This window comes from Trachemys scripta, chromosome 21, assembly GCF_013100865.1.
Source record: "Trachemys scripta elegans isolate TJP31775 chromosome 21, CAS_Tse_1.0, whole genome shotgun sequence".
Lineage (NCBI taxonomy): Eukaryota > Metazoa > Chordata > Testudines > Emydidae > Trachemys > Trachemys scripta.
This window is the reverse complement of record NC_048318.1, coordinates 9,271,962-9,287,802: the sequence shown is the minus strand read 5'-3', so window position 1 is coordinate 9,287,802 and position 15,841 is coordinate 9,271,962. Positions and strand designations below refer to the sequence as shown.

Below are 15,841 nucleotides of genomic sequence, written 5' to 3'. Positions count from 1 at the left end.
AACAACTCCTGGTGAAATGCAAAGGACCAAGTCCTAAAGACAACCCTGCAAATACAAATATGCTCCACTCTCCTCAGAAAGTCAGCTACAGGAGCCAGGCCTTTCCAGCTGGTGTGGTGGTTATTGCCGGGAGAGCAGAGGTACAGATGCTGTGGCGAGACAGGCACTGATTGGGACGGAGGATGGAGTGTATTACAGCTGCACTGTCTGTTCTCAGTTTTAATTAAACTGTATTTAATTTGTTAAATAAAATTAAATATGGTTTTTAATGGTTAAAATTCCCTTGAAATTGATTGTTACTGCCATTGCCAGGTGATTATGGTAGTGAGGCCTAACTACTCCCATAAGTACTGACCTGACTCCTCTAGGCCAGAGGGCATGTTGGTTGCAGGAGAGATGAGCAGCTCTTGGACACCACCAATTCTACACTGACAGCCAGAGGGTATTTAAACCATCTTCCCTGTACCTTAAGCAGGGGAAAGAAGGTGAGCAGGTTTTCAGAGACAGCAATGGCTCCTTTCAATATTTGACCTGTCAAACAGGAACCCATCTGGGGATTGCCAGGGTGGGGAGTTAACATAATCCCCACTGTGCTTCTTTCCCAGGATCCCTTATTCCTGTTTGTTTACATCAGTTTAAAAAGAAGCCCAGAGAAAAGTGTTAGGTTCCTGTAACAATGGGAGCTCTGATTTGTGTTCTCCCATGTAACCACTCTAGCTCTACCAGCTGAAATCTGGGTCCTGTTTACACACAGGAGCATGTTTTCTCCTTTCAAGGCTAACCTTGCTCATGCATCCTTCTCCCTGAGGGTAGATGGGATTTGGGCCCCTTATGGTATGGAGTATTACAGCGGATAGTATATTACTTAGCCATGTACTCACCATACAAACTTTTTACTAATTAAAAAACTGTGAAGCAGTGGGCTACTTATCCATTCCCCCTTCTGAACCTGCTCTGTGGAAGGTTCATAATTTGCCTAAAGTGGAACCTTAAGTTGACACGACAGTCCTGCTCTGGCGGAGGCTGACAGAGGAGAAACACAGGTAACATTAGAAATGTTGTCTTTTTTCCACAAAAGAGAACCTCAGAATATTAAAAATTAACTGTTAACATCCAATCAGGATTCCAAAAACTGAACAAAGCAAGCCCCTTCTCTACACAAAAAGGCTGTTTCAATTCTGCCTGAAAGCTCAGCACAGCATTCCTCAGCCAGTTTTTTCATTTATCACACAAATTCTCTCCCCTTTTAATCAAACAAGAGATGCCCACATAGAATGCCTTAATCTCAGGTAGTGGTTGGGCTCATCTCAGATGGTTCCCTCCCCCACAATACCCTATTTACTCGTTATCCTTGGATTGCTCATTATATCACAGCCACTGATCCAAGCTGGCGGCCAGCTGTCATATTGAATTTGGAGAGCTAGATGTCCTGGGAGAAAGTGATGGACTCACCTCTCAGGGTGCTCCAAGTCTATCCCCTAAACTTGTTGCCAGGGAGCAAATCCTTTACACAGGTCTAGTGGAAATTAACAAGCCAGTCTGTACTTGGACTGATGTGTCCCCACACATACACCAAGGAATATCCAAGATGAACCCAACGGGAGGCAGTTCTCCTGCTCAGTCCATATAGTGGGTCCTTCCTAGATAAGGCATATCTACAGATTGTATGATCCGGCCTGCGGTGCGCTCTTCAAAAACGATAATCTAGGGAATAAAGAGATTGGGGACGGGAGGAGGGAAATCCCTTTAAAATGACAATCACTGCTCTTTCCCTCAGGGAAATATTTTTGGGGCAGGAGGCTCCCAGTGAAGGGAAAGTCATCAATATACCACCCCACTGGTCCCAGTATGTACCCAAATGCTGGATCCATACACTCCACTCAGACTCCCATCACTTGACATCCTGAGCTGTATTAAGACTTCCAGCAAACACCAATCCCAAGTCAGGTGGTCTTGCATTTTATTTAAGTTCTGCTGCCCTTCAAATTCTATATACACTACTGATGTTCACCACAGCTGCTTTCTTTTACTGACAGCCAAGGAACAGTGTTGCTCTAACTTGAATCTCAACTTCAGAAAGAGCTACCCCCCAGGCTTTGTAGAGGCACATTAAGGTCAGTTTTTAAGGCACTGAACATTCCTAGCTGGCCTTAGACAGACACGAATCTGATAAGCATGTTTAATAGAGAGCCTCTCACCTCATTGTTCCCAGGCTGCAGCCAAGTTGCAGGGAGGTAGAGTGTTTCCTGGGGTCCGATTTTCCAGTAGCGTCCTAGGTTCTCTCCGTTGACAAACACAACTCCTTTTTCCCAACCCTACAATAAAGGCAGCAGAGCAGGGTTACTGAATCAATTGCTCTCACTAGCCAAAGCACTCACCCACTAAGACCCTAGTGTTCTTTCAGGCCACCTGCTGCTAACAGTCACGCTTTTGGTCTTAAAGCAATTTGTTCAAACCTCTCACATTTCACTCCAATCCTGCCCCTAATGTACCTTCTTACCTGAGGAGGTCTGTCCCCAAGGCAGATCTGCCAAGGGCAGTGACCAAAAAAAAAAAAAAAAAATGACTTGTTTTGCAGTAGTAGCTAGAGGCCCTCACCAGGAATCGGAGCCCCATGGTGCTAGGTGTGGTACGCAGCCTCCGTTACTACAGTAAGTCTCAATCTTTAGTGTATTTATTCTCAACGCCCCTGAGAGTTCCTTCCCCATCTATAAAATCATGACGAGGCACAGAGAGTAAATGATTTGCCCACAGTAATATAGAAATGCTGTGCTAGAGTAGGGAAATGAACCTGCTCTTTCCCAGTCCTAGGTTAGTGTAATAATCACTGAACCATTCTTCCTCTCACAAAACAATTAGCCCTACCTCAAAGAGCTTACAATTTGAGTAGTTTTACAAATAAGTCAATCCTGCAGCCCTCATCGATGTTACATCTGAGGGCCTTCCAATAGTGCATGAAAGCACTGTGGCTACCATGTCTGGTTCATTCTCTCATCCTGCCCAGGGGTTTTGTACTCCTGTGGGTACTGCAGTGCCCACACCACTAAGGGAGAGTAAGCTGGTGCATCAACAGGAGAGTCATTGCTTGGTTCCATTGGCAGGGCAAGTTTTGCCCTCAGTTACCCCTGTGCAACCACATGAATGATAATGAGGCTGGAGATGTGCAACTTTGGTAATGAGGTGCTGGGGGCCACCACCTAAGTGCACAGGGAGTTGGGGCAATTCCCCTGCCTCTGTTAGTCACCTACTCTCTGGCTCCTGTCAAGTCATTTCTGCTGGAGATGACTTAGCTCTGAGGCTCAAAGTAATACTTCTAAAAGGAAATGCTGAACTGTTCTAGCTTTGCTCTTCTGAATGGGCCAGACTGCAACAAATAGCAGGTTTATTAACAAACAAACCAACCAACAACACTTCCCAAGGCAAAATATCCTATCCCTCAGAGCCTCTTTGAGGCCTTCCCCTACCATTTCACGCAACACCTGTTAGGCGTCATGCTCTAACTATTCATATACTTTGTCTTGTAAATTACACTGAGACCTGAAGAACAGAGATTGCACTGGGGGACTGAAATAAAATACAAGAGGAAGAAGTTCAAGATTTTAACAATACACACTGTATATCCTCTTCAGGGCTGTACACATATCGTGCCACCCTCAAACTCCATGGCCAAAGGTTCCACAGCACTGTCCTCTTTTACAGATAGCACAGAGAAGGGAAATGACTTGCCCAACGTCTCACAAGACTCAGGTACTCACAGCTACTAACCCTTTGCTACCGGAAGAGGAATAGCAGCTAAAATTTATGTAAAGCTGGGGTCAATTACTAGGTCTGCCTGACTGCTGTTAGAGGGGCAGGCCAGAATCACCCACATTTGTCCCAGCAGGGCCTGCGATGGTGGAGGCTGTGTTTAACTGAACATGCCAGCTGGCAGTTTTAGGAGCAGACTTCTATGCATGAAGAGTGCTATGTGGTGCCTGGATCTGCCCTCAGGCATGGTGGCACCACTGGAGCGGTTATGCCAGGGTCTCTTTCAGACGATAGCTGAGCGACTCACCTCAAGTTTCAGGAAAGTGTCCTGAGGTAGATATTGCACTTGCAGGTTTCCTCGGAAGAAGGCGGGACCCACGGCGTAATCTGGGATCGTGCTCCAAGCAGTAACACCTCGCAAGCTGTGAGGCAAAGACAAACACAGTTAACAGAAGGAAAGCAGCTTCCTGACAGGCGCAATTCATGGGTCCAGGGCTGGCCTTAGGATCATTTCAAACAGAAGGCCATCATAGGGGACCGTTTGTTACCATGAAGTAGCTATTCACTTGGCTGCCTGAAATGTGCAGCAGTTGCTGCCCACTGGCACTGGTTTAGGGACGACTAATCAGCAGGGGGACTTGGTTGTTCATTCAAGGCAGGCACCTGCTTACCTCTTTCCTTACTTCCAAGTTAATCCCCTGGCGAGAGAGATCTTGGCCTTCACCTTTCTCTGTCAGCAAGGTGAAGTTCCCCGCTGTGAATGCAGTGAGATACACACGTGCTGCTACTGCTCTCTGCTTTGCTAGAAGTGAAAATCCCTGCTTCAAACTCACCCATTTCTGATCTCACCAACCACACTGGCTGCCAACCTGTCTCCTGGTGCATTCCAGGCGCTAATTCTAAACTAGAGAGCTCTATCTCGGGTATTGCTGAAGTGCCCACCAGTCCCAAGGTGTCGTAGCAGCAGAGAACAGATGGGATACTGAGACCCCTGATTTGTACTCTGCAAAGGCAAGTAGTTAGGGACAGTGCATTCTTGGTGTACATTTACACTGCCCCCCCCCAAATAGCAGTGAAGGCATGGCAACTCCGTTTAACCTGGGGCTGAACTGGAGTGCCTAATGTGACTAAGCAGCTGTGCTGGCATGTCTTCAGTTCTCTTTGAATCCATTAGCTAATGATGGTTAGCTAACTCAAGTGAAGAACACACTCTATGGTGATGGGCTCAAGGCTCTGCAAACTCTTCCTCCATTGGTCTGACAAAGCTAGAGCCACTTTCAGGGTATGCTCAGACGCTTATATCTACACCCTGAGTGAATGGCGTGAGAGGCCGTGAATTTCTTCTGAGGCTTAGGAGTTTAAGTTGACTTTGATCCATTTCCGCTCTCTATGTTGTAGCATGTTTATAAAAAAAAGACTATAAACATGCCCAGAGGCTAGTGATATGAAGTAAAACACAAGGCCCTGTGATCTAATAGACACTTCCCTGGGAAAAGCTGCTCAGACTTCACTGCTAAAAAAAAGAAAATGCCTGAGGTGAGGTTGCACTCTCAAGGCTTGTCTATACCCAGAAAATATTGGTTTTACTAGACTGCTATACGTAGTGGCACCTGCCCCTAGTGCGGATGCAGTCAAAGGTGCTTTCTAGCAGTATAGCTTATTTCCCTTCCTGTACAAGTAGGGGAATAAGGTATGCTAGCATAAAAAGCACCTTTTATACAGATATAAACTCCACACCTGGGGTTGTACCAGTGTAACTATTGGTAAAAGAATCATACCCTTCATCAAAATAGTTTTACCAGTACAAAATCAGCGTACAGACCAGACCTCACTTCAGCCTTCGCTCTGCTCCCTTGTGCACAGGCATCACGAGACTGGCTTTAATGTCTCCAGCACAATCTAGCCTAATGCTGAACACTTTACCAGCTGGCCTCAGGTACAGAGACAAAGTCTCCTATGGAAACTCTGCCCCTCCACAGTTTACAGAGTGTGCTGGAGTCCTTCCTCAATCCCTTCCCTTTTTGGGCAAACCTTCCCATGTGTTTATCTAGACTTCTCTTGACAGAACTCCAGTTCGGCAAAGCACTTCAGCATGCTAGGTTAGCCAAATAATCTTGTGCAGCCAATATTTGCCCCAGGTACATGTCACAAGCCTAGGTTTTATAACACAACAAAGCAAAAACCACCGCCCACCTACAGTACTGCACAATTTCCAAAGGTTCGTAACTCAGTGAAATCAAAACTTCTGGAATAAGGAAGGGCACTTCAGAGAGGGCTATCTGCAGGCTACATTTCACCTTTTGGACCCCATTATTTGCATTACAGAGCTGTTTAAAAGTTCTCCCCAGCATTAAAGTTTTTTTGTTTTGTTTACTCAAAACTCAAATACTCAAAACTGCTGAACCATTTCAGTTCCTCCTCCTTCAAACTTTGCCTTACCTTGATTATTTTGGGGGACACAAATACTGGGAAAATTCTGCCAAATCGACAGTTTCAAAAAAGAAATAAACTTATGAGCAACTGAAAACAGGAAGTGAGCATAGAGACAGCCATGCAACCTTAACTATAATGGTGGCTGCAATTCCTCTTAGACTAACGGCGGTAATATTTTATATTTATACAGCACCCTTCAACTCAACAATTTCTAAAGTGCTTGACCAGTTTATTTAAACAACCTACATCACCTATCACTATAATGAAATCACCTCTGGGGAGAAACACAGCAAGTGTAACAATAATTTGCAGCACACAAGGTCCTTCCCTCCAGTTTTTTTAACCAACTCATTTGCCTTGAGAGCACAATACAAACCTATTTGCTACAGCCTTCCTGCCATCACCACCACCAAGGAACTACTCGTACACAGAAGGCAAGTCAAGGTTCCTAGACCTTAGAAGAGGTGGCATGAAAATTCCACTATGACACATTCTGTGCAGAATGCTATGGAAACCTAGGCCACTCTATTTAGCGTTTAGATGTTCTAGTGATGGGTGCTCTAGAAATGCCATTAAAAAGCCCCCAAGATGTACTGTAGGGTGCAATGTTATGATGGCCCAATGTAATTACGTACTTGGGGGGAACTTGGGTCAGGACACTCCGGTGAATGCTCTGCTCTTATGAGAAATATTGCAGGATCTTTATTGCCTTCAAGTAGATTGGGCCTCAATTTTAAAGACTCAGCCCAAACAGCTCCTCCATAGGCCCAGTGTCCCCTTAAACTACACTGGAACATTGGGTTAGGGGTTAGTGAATGCCACCTACCGAATCAAACACATCACTTCTATTAGCATTGGGTTTTTGGTGGATGTCTCCCATCCAAGTATTAACAAAGTCTAATCCTGTTTAGCTCCTGGGATCAGATATCACTATCTGAGCCAGTATAGATGCATCAAGTCTATTTTGGAATATATAATGGAAGGGCCCCCTTGATCACATCAGGGGTATTAGCAAGTTATTGCGTATCCTCGAAGCTTGTATCATTTCTTGCCTTCTGGTACCACAGGTGTGGTTGGGGGTGGTGATGAAGCAGAGAGAAAGTGAGGAGCTTAGAAGTTCCACAAGAGACTCAAAACCTTATCAGAACATGTTCTCTCCAATGCTGATCATCAGCATGCCCAGATGCAAGCGAATTATTGGCCTAGTACAATATGAATTCCACTGTATTGCCGGGCTAAGACTGGCACAATCCCATTTTCAATACAGTGTACTTTGGCTTCCTACTCAGAGATTTCTACCTTATGATGTTTCATTGCTAATGGCCAGTTGCTAGTAACTGATCAGACTGCTGGCTAATCTTGCTTTTATGCCTGCATGGCAGCTCACTAGCTTTCATACCTTTCATTGTAAATATCCTTCTCTAATGATCCTACAGCACAAAGCTGACACAGCTCACCCTGCCAAAGAGAATCCTTGCAAAACCTTCACTTAGAATATTTAACACTACCCGATAGCACTGTCCTTAGAGGAGGACTGTAATAAGTTGACTAGAGAGAGTATACACATGGCCAACATCTACTGGACAGAATAACACCACAATTTTGTGTGTCACAGGCCCTGCAGTGTCCAGAACAAACAGAGATTCTCTCTCCTTTGGCTCAAGCGGTAGGGGCTTCCAACTTTGTAGCAGAAGTACTGGAGTTCTATACTGTCGACATTATTAAGTTCCAGGTGACCACAACAGGCAGCAGAATGACCGCTGTGAAGTCCTCGGTCCTCACAAATGTGTTACATTATTTGGCAATACTAGCACGGCAACAACAAACCCTCTTGAGATTTTTGGCAGGAGTCCATAAAGTGACCTATGCTCTGTTGCTCAAACGACAGCAGCCTGGCTAGTTATCCCACCGAGATTATTTTGCTTTAGCATTTAATACTGAAGAACACAATTTAAAAACATGAAATAGGGGGAAGCCATCTGGAGTGTTAGGAGCTTCCTGAAATTACTTCCTCTCTCTATCCAAGGAGGAGGGAGTGTCCTTCGCTGAAGTGTTTCTTAATCCCAAATTTCTGATCCAGACAAAGCACCAAACTTTTACAAAATTCAAGAGGGTTTGGATTGGCCACATCTCTACAGGCCCAATCCAACACCTATTAAAGTCAATGGGAGTCTTTCCATCCCCTTCAATGGGGGGGTTGTATTGGCTCCTAAATAAAGGTGCAAAAGTAAGTGTTGCAACCTTCTGTACAATTTTAGTTGGCGTTATCAGGAAGAGATTTGTCAGCATGAAGATTCACCACGGGCTGCCTTTCCGGGACATGTAACTGCTAACTAGGTTTTGCACCTAGGCCAAATTGTCATGCAAATGAAGGAGATATATATGCCCTCCTCATCGGCACAAACAATTTAGATATATGTACATATATCTCCCAAACCTTTCCATGAAGCCAGGTTTCATCTCCAGACTGTAAATCTTGAAGTTCCTCAAGGGGGTTTTATTCAGGAAGACTTCACCAATTAAGCCTGCAAGAGCAATAGAGGTAATAAAGAGCTGAGAAGCAACTACGCTGATGAATCTTCCTATTTCAATAGAAGGAACAGCAGGATACAGAAAATAGTCACGCTCTGCAATGGCATTAACGCCCATATGGTCCCATTGCTCATCCAGATTGAGCAGGGAACATTGCCACACTTTGCCCTCTCCTCTCCATCCTTTGCTTAACTCACTAAGCTCAGAAACCCTCTCCTGGCAGAATGTACTGTTGGCACACATAGCAGATTGATTTTTTGTTTGGCTGCCCATACATGGATTTTTTTTTTTTAAAGCAGCAGATCAGTTACTTCCCCAATACTCGGAGGAAAATGTGACATCCTGGTATCACTAATCCCTTGTACTGATCCACTGCTCCCCCCCGCAAGGATCTCAAAGTACCCCACAAACAAATTTAGCCTAACCAACCTCCTGTGAGGCATTTGCAGGTGGAGAAAACTGGCACACAAGAGTAAAGGTCACACAGGAAGTCTGGGAGAGAGCTGGGAACAGAACCCATCTCTCCTGGCTCCCAGTCCAGACCATTAACTACAAGACCATGGTTGAGATTGTCAAAAGCAGTCCAGGGGCTTTAGGCACAACTCATCCATTAAAGCTAATGAAATAGGTCTCTAAATTCACTAGGCTGCTCTGAACGTTTCGGCCTACATTTCCCCCCTAAAAAACAGAACCGAGGAGTCTTGACTCCCAGTCCCCAGCTCTACTGGCATAAACATTTTACTGCATTCTACTGAGCTTGACATAGCGCACAGTCCCAGGACCCTGTGCACACTGAGATTCTCTTGCTCTCCAAATCTCAGAGCAGAAAGAAAGATCAGGAAGGAATTTCTTTCCACCCCATGTATGACTTTACACAATTGCATATGGACATCATGAAGTGAGAGGAGGGGCACCCCATCGTCATATGAACCATTGGGTATTGGCAACCACTATAGGGAGGGTGGGACTCGTGAAGGTCTTTAAGGTATGTCCACCTCCCATGAAGTGGGCTATTTTCATCAACTATCACGTCAGCTACCACCACCCTGGACATGTTTGAACTTATGGTTAAGAGGTGAACTATATTCTTTTATCAGTCTCCCGCACTGTCTGCCTTCTACTGCCTGACTGCAAAGCTACATAACATTAGCCAGGCACAGTGAAATTCCTGCATGCCTTTATACTGCTCAATCCACCACACAGGATTTTAACATTCGATCTGGAGTGTTTGTTTCTGGAGGGCGGGAGCCATTTTTAAAACTGTCCTCAGTGTTCGAAGTCCTTGCTAAATACAGACTCAAAAAGAGGCCTTGATCTGAGTTCTCAGCCCCATGCACCAGCTTGGAAGGAAAGAGACAACTTAACCTACCTTTCCGCTGCTCATTCAGCATAAGTCCATAATTGACACGCCCGCAGTTCTCTACCAAAAGCCTGAGCTGCCTGAAGCCCTGTAAAGAATGGATCAGCCTCTGCTGAATCAGTGCACAGCCAAGTGCCAGTCAGCCATGTTGGGCAAAGAGAGAAATCAGTGGGATCACTCCAGGGGGGTGTTTGCACCAGGAGCTTTGGCAGCTGTTTACAGGACTATAAATTACAGGAATATGCCACAGCTCCAAGTAACTGCATCACTGAGCTCAACCTTCTCATGAAACCGTAATATTTTCCTGTTCCATTTTAAATGCTTGAAGTGGTATGTAGAGCTAGAAACAACATATGTCCAACACCACACTGGCTTCCATCACACAGCTCTACCCACGAGTCACATTCCTGACCTCCAATATTCCCTCCCACTCACCCAATTCTAGTCTTTAGAGCTAGGCACAGCTCTGCCAGTGCACATTTAGTAGTCGTGTTAGTCATACAGCCACTTTGAGCCACGTGTGAGCTCAAAACACACACGAGACCATCCAACTCATTTCACTTGTGACCTAAGAGAAGTAAAAAGACTGAAGCATGTTTTGTGCCTATGAGCGAACAGCCTACATGTCCTCAGTCAACACAGGCAGGGTCCCTATAGCCCACTGCTCCATTTCATGGGTGTCTGCAGTGTGTGGGTGTGGCAGGAAGGGGATTAAACTTAGTGCATCAGCTGCTACTCTGGAGTGAACCTGCTGACTGGAGTTTTGTCTAGATATTTCCCTCTCAAAAGGATACCTTGGCATTTTAAGCCACTCTCTGCTCCAACTGGGGAGTCATTTCTGGTTTGAATATAACAACTGCTGTGTGTCTCATGCTGCTGTATCACTGGTTTGCATGAAACTGGCAGCAGACACGCTTCCGGGCTCTGCATTTTCGGGGGCGGTTTGAGCTGCAATTCTATTACCCACATACCGCTCGTGAGTGGCCTCACATTACTTACCTGTCCTTCGGGAATTGACAGCTCCACGGTGTTGTAATCAAGGAATCCAACGAACACAGTGTTAACAAACACCTGCAGGAGAGGGCACAGGAGACTAGTCAAATTCTAAACCATTTCAGAATATAGTTAGACAAGAGATTAGGGCCATAACCGGGGAGGAAGCACTGTCTAATGGGAGTCAAGACTCCTGGGGTTTATTCCCAGCTTCGCCACTGACTCATTCTACGATGTTGGGCCAATCAAGGCATTTCTAAAAATGCACTGTGATTTCCTACCGTTACCATCTGCGGATAGATTTGAGGTGATATTATTGGAGTTTAAACAGACTTGGACCTTGAGCCTGGGATTTAGGGAGGATGTAGGCTGGGGCTTGGTTATGAATAGCACAAGGGAATCATAATTCTGCTCAGGGAAAGCCTGCCACCTTGGTTTGTAGCTGGCCTATTTCACGTCAACTACCACAGCCAAGCTATTTCCCTTCTGTAGAGTCAGAACAACAACTGCTCTGTACTCTTTACCTGTGCTCGGTCCCGGACATTATCCCTGGAATGCAGCTGTCCTCCGCCAGATATAACTGTCTCGTAGAGCGTATACCCATAGGCCTGCCCGTTGCCATCATTCACTGGTAGGTTCTCCATGTTAACCGGGAACTCTGACTTAACGGGCTGCGAAGGAAGAACAAGTAACTAGAGGGATCCTTTCTAAGGGGACAGGCTACAGATGGGTAGCATCATTCAGCCAAGTAGCTGCTACGTCCCACAAACCAACATTTACGCAAATCCTATGCAAAAGCTGCCTCTTAAAGGGCTCCTGGGGGTGCAAAGAACTGCAGCAAAGTGACGAGTTTCAATCCTGCAGACACCCCATCCCTGCTAGCTGGATGTCTAAGCCTTCGTCAAATACAGATGTTCAATTATGGCTATTTCATAGCTTCCTTAATAACCTGCTCCATTGCCTATGGTTCTGAAAGCTTCTTCCGTGCTGCATCTTAAACCCATTACTTCTTGTTTGGTCCTGGTTGAATAATTAGAGTAATTGATCCCTGCTTTTTTCACATAGGAGGTAGGTTTGGTGTAATGGCTCGGGCCAGAGACTAGGAATCAGGACTCCTGGCATGCTATTCTTGTCTTTCTTGCTGTGACCTTGTGCTAGTCTATTGACCATTCCTGTGAATAGGAAAGCATCATTATCCCATTTTACACCCTGGGGGACTAAGGCCCAGAGGGATGGTTGAGGGTTTTCTAAAGCTCTGAAGTTCACAGATGGAAGGAGCTCCAATGAGTGTGAAGTATTAGTAAATGGAGTGGGTGAAGCCTCATATTTGCAAAACCAAGCATCTCTGAAACCAAATCCCAGCAGCACCACGTCTTCCTTCTCGGTAAATAAATGGAAGTTCCATATAGCATACCAAGACCTTAAAACACAGGTCCTCTCCCTGTGACATTAAAGATTATGTAGCACTTTAGAGACAACTGGCTCTAGTATCCTTGGGCAAAATGTGCCCTCTCCTCCCCATTCTTGTCCAGCATGTGGTATACAAATGGGTTAACTTCCTCCACCCCAGAGGTGGCTGCCTTTCACTGTGGCTATATATTCAAAGTTGGTGAAGCACCTGAGGTCCTTCAGAAGAAGATTACATTAGTTCATAGTGCAATGTGTTTCTTTGCATCATCCCATCCTCTTGGCACATTTTCCAGCTCCAAGGACAGTACCTACCTCTACAATAGATGGCAGCACCTCCCAGAGAGAGACATACTGCGGCAGCAGGACTGCGCCATATGATGCTTTGCCTGTGATCATAGGAGGGAGGGGCAGAGGTTGCCCTGAAATGCAGAAACAAGACAGGTGTTATATTTCAGCTCTGCTAGACAGATGCTACAGAAGGTGTCAGGGGGGCTTAGGGGCACTCCCTGATTCTACCTCTAGACCACAGCTCTGCCTCTAGAAAGGTCTTTAATCAACAGAGCACGGGGATCAAACAGAGCACTGTATTCACCTCAAAGAGAGCTCAAGCAAAACTGAAGGCTGGGCCACGGCTGGTGTATTTATTCAGCGGCGAGAGCCGCCCATCCAACTCCAGAGAGAACAGAATGCAAACAGGATCTGTACAACAAAAGCCCCTCCCCGGATTTGCATTTGTTTTAAGTTTGCTGGCGTGACACATTTCCCCTGCATGCAGAGACCGTTAAATGCATGCGTCCATCCCGCTGCTGGGAAGTCAGCTGAACAGCCGTTTCTGTAACAAGCTGCTCTACATCCCTGGGCCTCCTACGCTTCAGAAAATGCTTCCAACTAATCAGCAGGACATATCCATGTGGGGAGCGGCAGGGATCCAGCAGAGACCCTTGGTGGCCAATTTTAAAGCTTCTCTGGTATAGCACAGGCCAGCATTTAAGGGGTAGAGAAGCAGCTCTGAGGTTTATCACCACCTATGATCTTGGTGAAGAGTTGACGGAGTTTGAAGAACTTGGACGTGTAGTCTCCAGCCTCTGTCAGCACGGCGTCGTAGTCTGGAAAACAAGCATGCACCTGTTACAGAGCATCGTCAGCTTTAGGAAAGTACTCATGTAAAGCACAGCAAGAGGTCAGAGCCAAAGGGGTAACGTGTTAATGTCCACAAGGCCTGTGATAAAGGAAATCTGCACTGGTTGATTAACTACACGAGCACAAAGTTCTTTAATGCAGACAGGGCCTGGGACATTGTCCCATTGTGTGGAGAGACAGTTACTTAACAGTAAAGGCATTCTGAAGATGGGCGTAAAAAGTGAAGAGAAACGGCTTGAACCCACATCTATTCCTGGTATAATAAATGTGTATGGTCAAATTCTGCCCCCCATGTTCACTTCTACAATGCCCTACTGAAGTCAAGGGCGACAGTGCATGAAAGTCTGAGGACACAACAGAGCTCTTAACCAGTACCCTTCCTCTCCCATCCATTTTCCCATTATGCTTTATGGGCTTTCCCCTGCCTCATACAACTGATTGACAAATAAAATACTTAACTGTTATTGCAAGCCAAAGAGGAGGGGAAGAAATATGGCTGCATGTTAAAGGCCTATGTTTCAGGTATGAAATCTCTCCACTTCTTGCAATCAGAGGTTCAAATCACAGCAAGCTCAAGTCAGCCCTTCTTCCATGCAACACAAATACGTTGAGAATAGCGCCATGTGGTAAATGGATAGGGGTCCTATCTGCCTTGCATGGTCCCAGACACCTTTTCATATGAGCATAGCATCCTATGCTAACATTTCCTCCTTTCCCTCACTACTGTACTGTGGCTGCTGCTCTCCTCCCCAGTGTTGGCTGCACATACCGAGGGTCCCATTCTGCATCTGCCTTTAACTCCATGTAGGATAAAGTCAATAGTTTTAGTGAGGACTTTTGGGATTAAAATTGCTATAAGATACTATTCAAATTGTTAAAAGTCAAAGCCAAACCACCAACTATTTTGGTGTCAGAGGTCTCAGGTGGTCTTTCCTTAATCATTAACTGAAAGAGAGGAGAGACACTATAGAGAAAACAGCACCACTTGATGTTAACTAGATGTCTAACTACCCAGTGGTTTCTGACTCAATTCATAGTGAAGGGATCCCCCCAATACTGGAATAAGACTAGAAATATGGAGTGTTAAAGGAAACCCTTTGTCACAGTCACACCATCTTCCCAGATGAGCCAAGATCAGGGTCCTTCTTCTCTCCTGTTTGGGTGATCTTAGATCCTTCAAGGAAGTGATGGGCATAGAGCTTTCCATCAGCTGTAGCTGACTCAAAGGCTGCAGGCTTGCAATGGGCACGCAAGCGAGGCACTGAATGAAAACTCACCGTAACTCGTGACATCTGGCTTGTACTCATCACTATCCAGAGCACCATTCATGAAGCCAAAGTTGGTGCCCCCATGGAACATGTAGAGATTGATGGATGCTCCTGTTTTGAGGACTTCTGCTACAGAATTCACCATATCTGTAAAGGAAGGAAAACTCCCAACAAGGGTTCCGAGCATCACGAATCAAGAAGCTAGTAGAACAGAGTATGGACTGAACATGCGAACAATTCAAGAATTTCAAATTGAGCATTTTGTTTACAATCACCCTCCTCTCCCAATGCTTCATGAGCCCAATTCATGTCTTGGGTAACTCCAGTCACTTACAACTACACCTCTACCCGATATAACGCGACCTGATATAACACGAATTCAGATATAAAGCGGTAAAACAGCGCTCCAGCGGGCGGGGCTGCGCATGCCGGCGGATCAAAGCAAGTTCGATAGAACGCGGTTTCACCTATAACGCGGTAAGATTTTTTGGCTCCTGAGGACAGCGTTATAGCGGGGTAGAGGTGTACCTTCTATAGGGCAGCCTTTCCACTTGAAATGTTCTGCAGGAATCATTCATACACACCCTGTCCGAGAGAGCCTGCATTCCCAACTCAGGCAAAGTTGTCATTGACTTCAGTGGGAATTCTGCCTAGGCAAGGACCTTGATCAACTATACTGATTACAGAGTTACACAGAGAATTGCACAGGGAAGAGACAGGTTATTTTAAATGCATTATGTCATGACCAAATTATTTAAGTTTTCTTTATTTTTTTACCTTGCTCCTTAATATATGAACTGAAGTGGGACACGACACTTTTGGAAGTACTAGGCTTGCATGAGGTTTATGTTGACCATATCACCCACAAAAGATAAAATAATCTTGTTGGAGTGAAAACAAATCTATTTACTATGCATATAACGTAATGACAGAGCTATCACAAAATCCTCATGTCATT

At 45.4% G+C, this 15,841-nt stretch overlaps 1 protein-coding gene across 1 annotated transcript in view; it reads right to left on the bottom strand.

Moving 5' to 3' along the window:
* Positions 1–1,044: 1,044 nt before the first annotated feature.
* The window catches only part of GLB1L2 (galactosidase beta 1 like 2), a 55,317-nt gene continuing 40,520 nt past the window's right edge, over positions 1,045–15,841 (bottom strand). Inside the window, exons 10-19 of the mRNA XM_034754737.1 lie at positions 14,893–15,030; positions 13,501–13,581; positions 12,788–12,894; positions 11,590–11,736; positions 11,072–11,143; positions 10,082–10,160; positions 8,618–8,705; positions 4,055–4,169; positions 2,199–2,315; positions 1,045–1,704 (exon numbers count right to left, since the gene is read on the bottom strand). Coding sequence (XP_034610628.1) covers positions 1,618–1,704; positions 2,199–2,315; positions 4,055–4,169; positions 8,618–8,705; positions 10,082–10,160; positions 11,072–11,143; positions 11,590–11,736; positions 12,788–12,894; positions 13,501–13,581; positions 14,893–15,030 — 1,031 coding nt within the window. The 3' untranslated portion in view covers positions 1,045–1,617. The remainder of the gene's footprint in view (positions 1,705–2,198; positions 2,316–4,054; positions 4,170–8,617; positions 8,706–10,081; positions 10,161–11,071; positions 11,144–11,589; positions 11,737–12,787; positions 12,895–13,500; positions 13,582–14,892; positions 15,031–15,841) is intronic.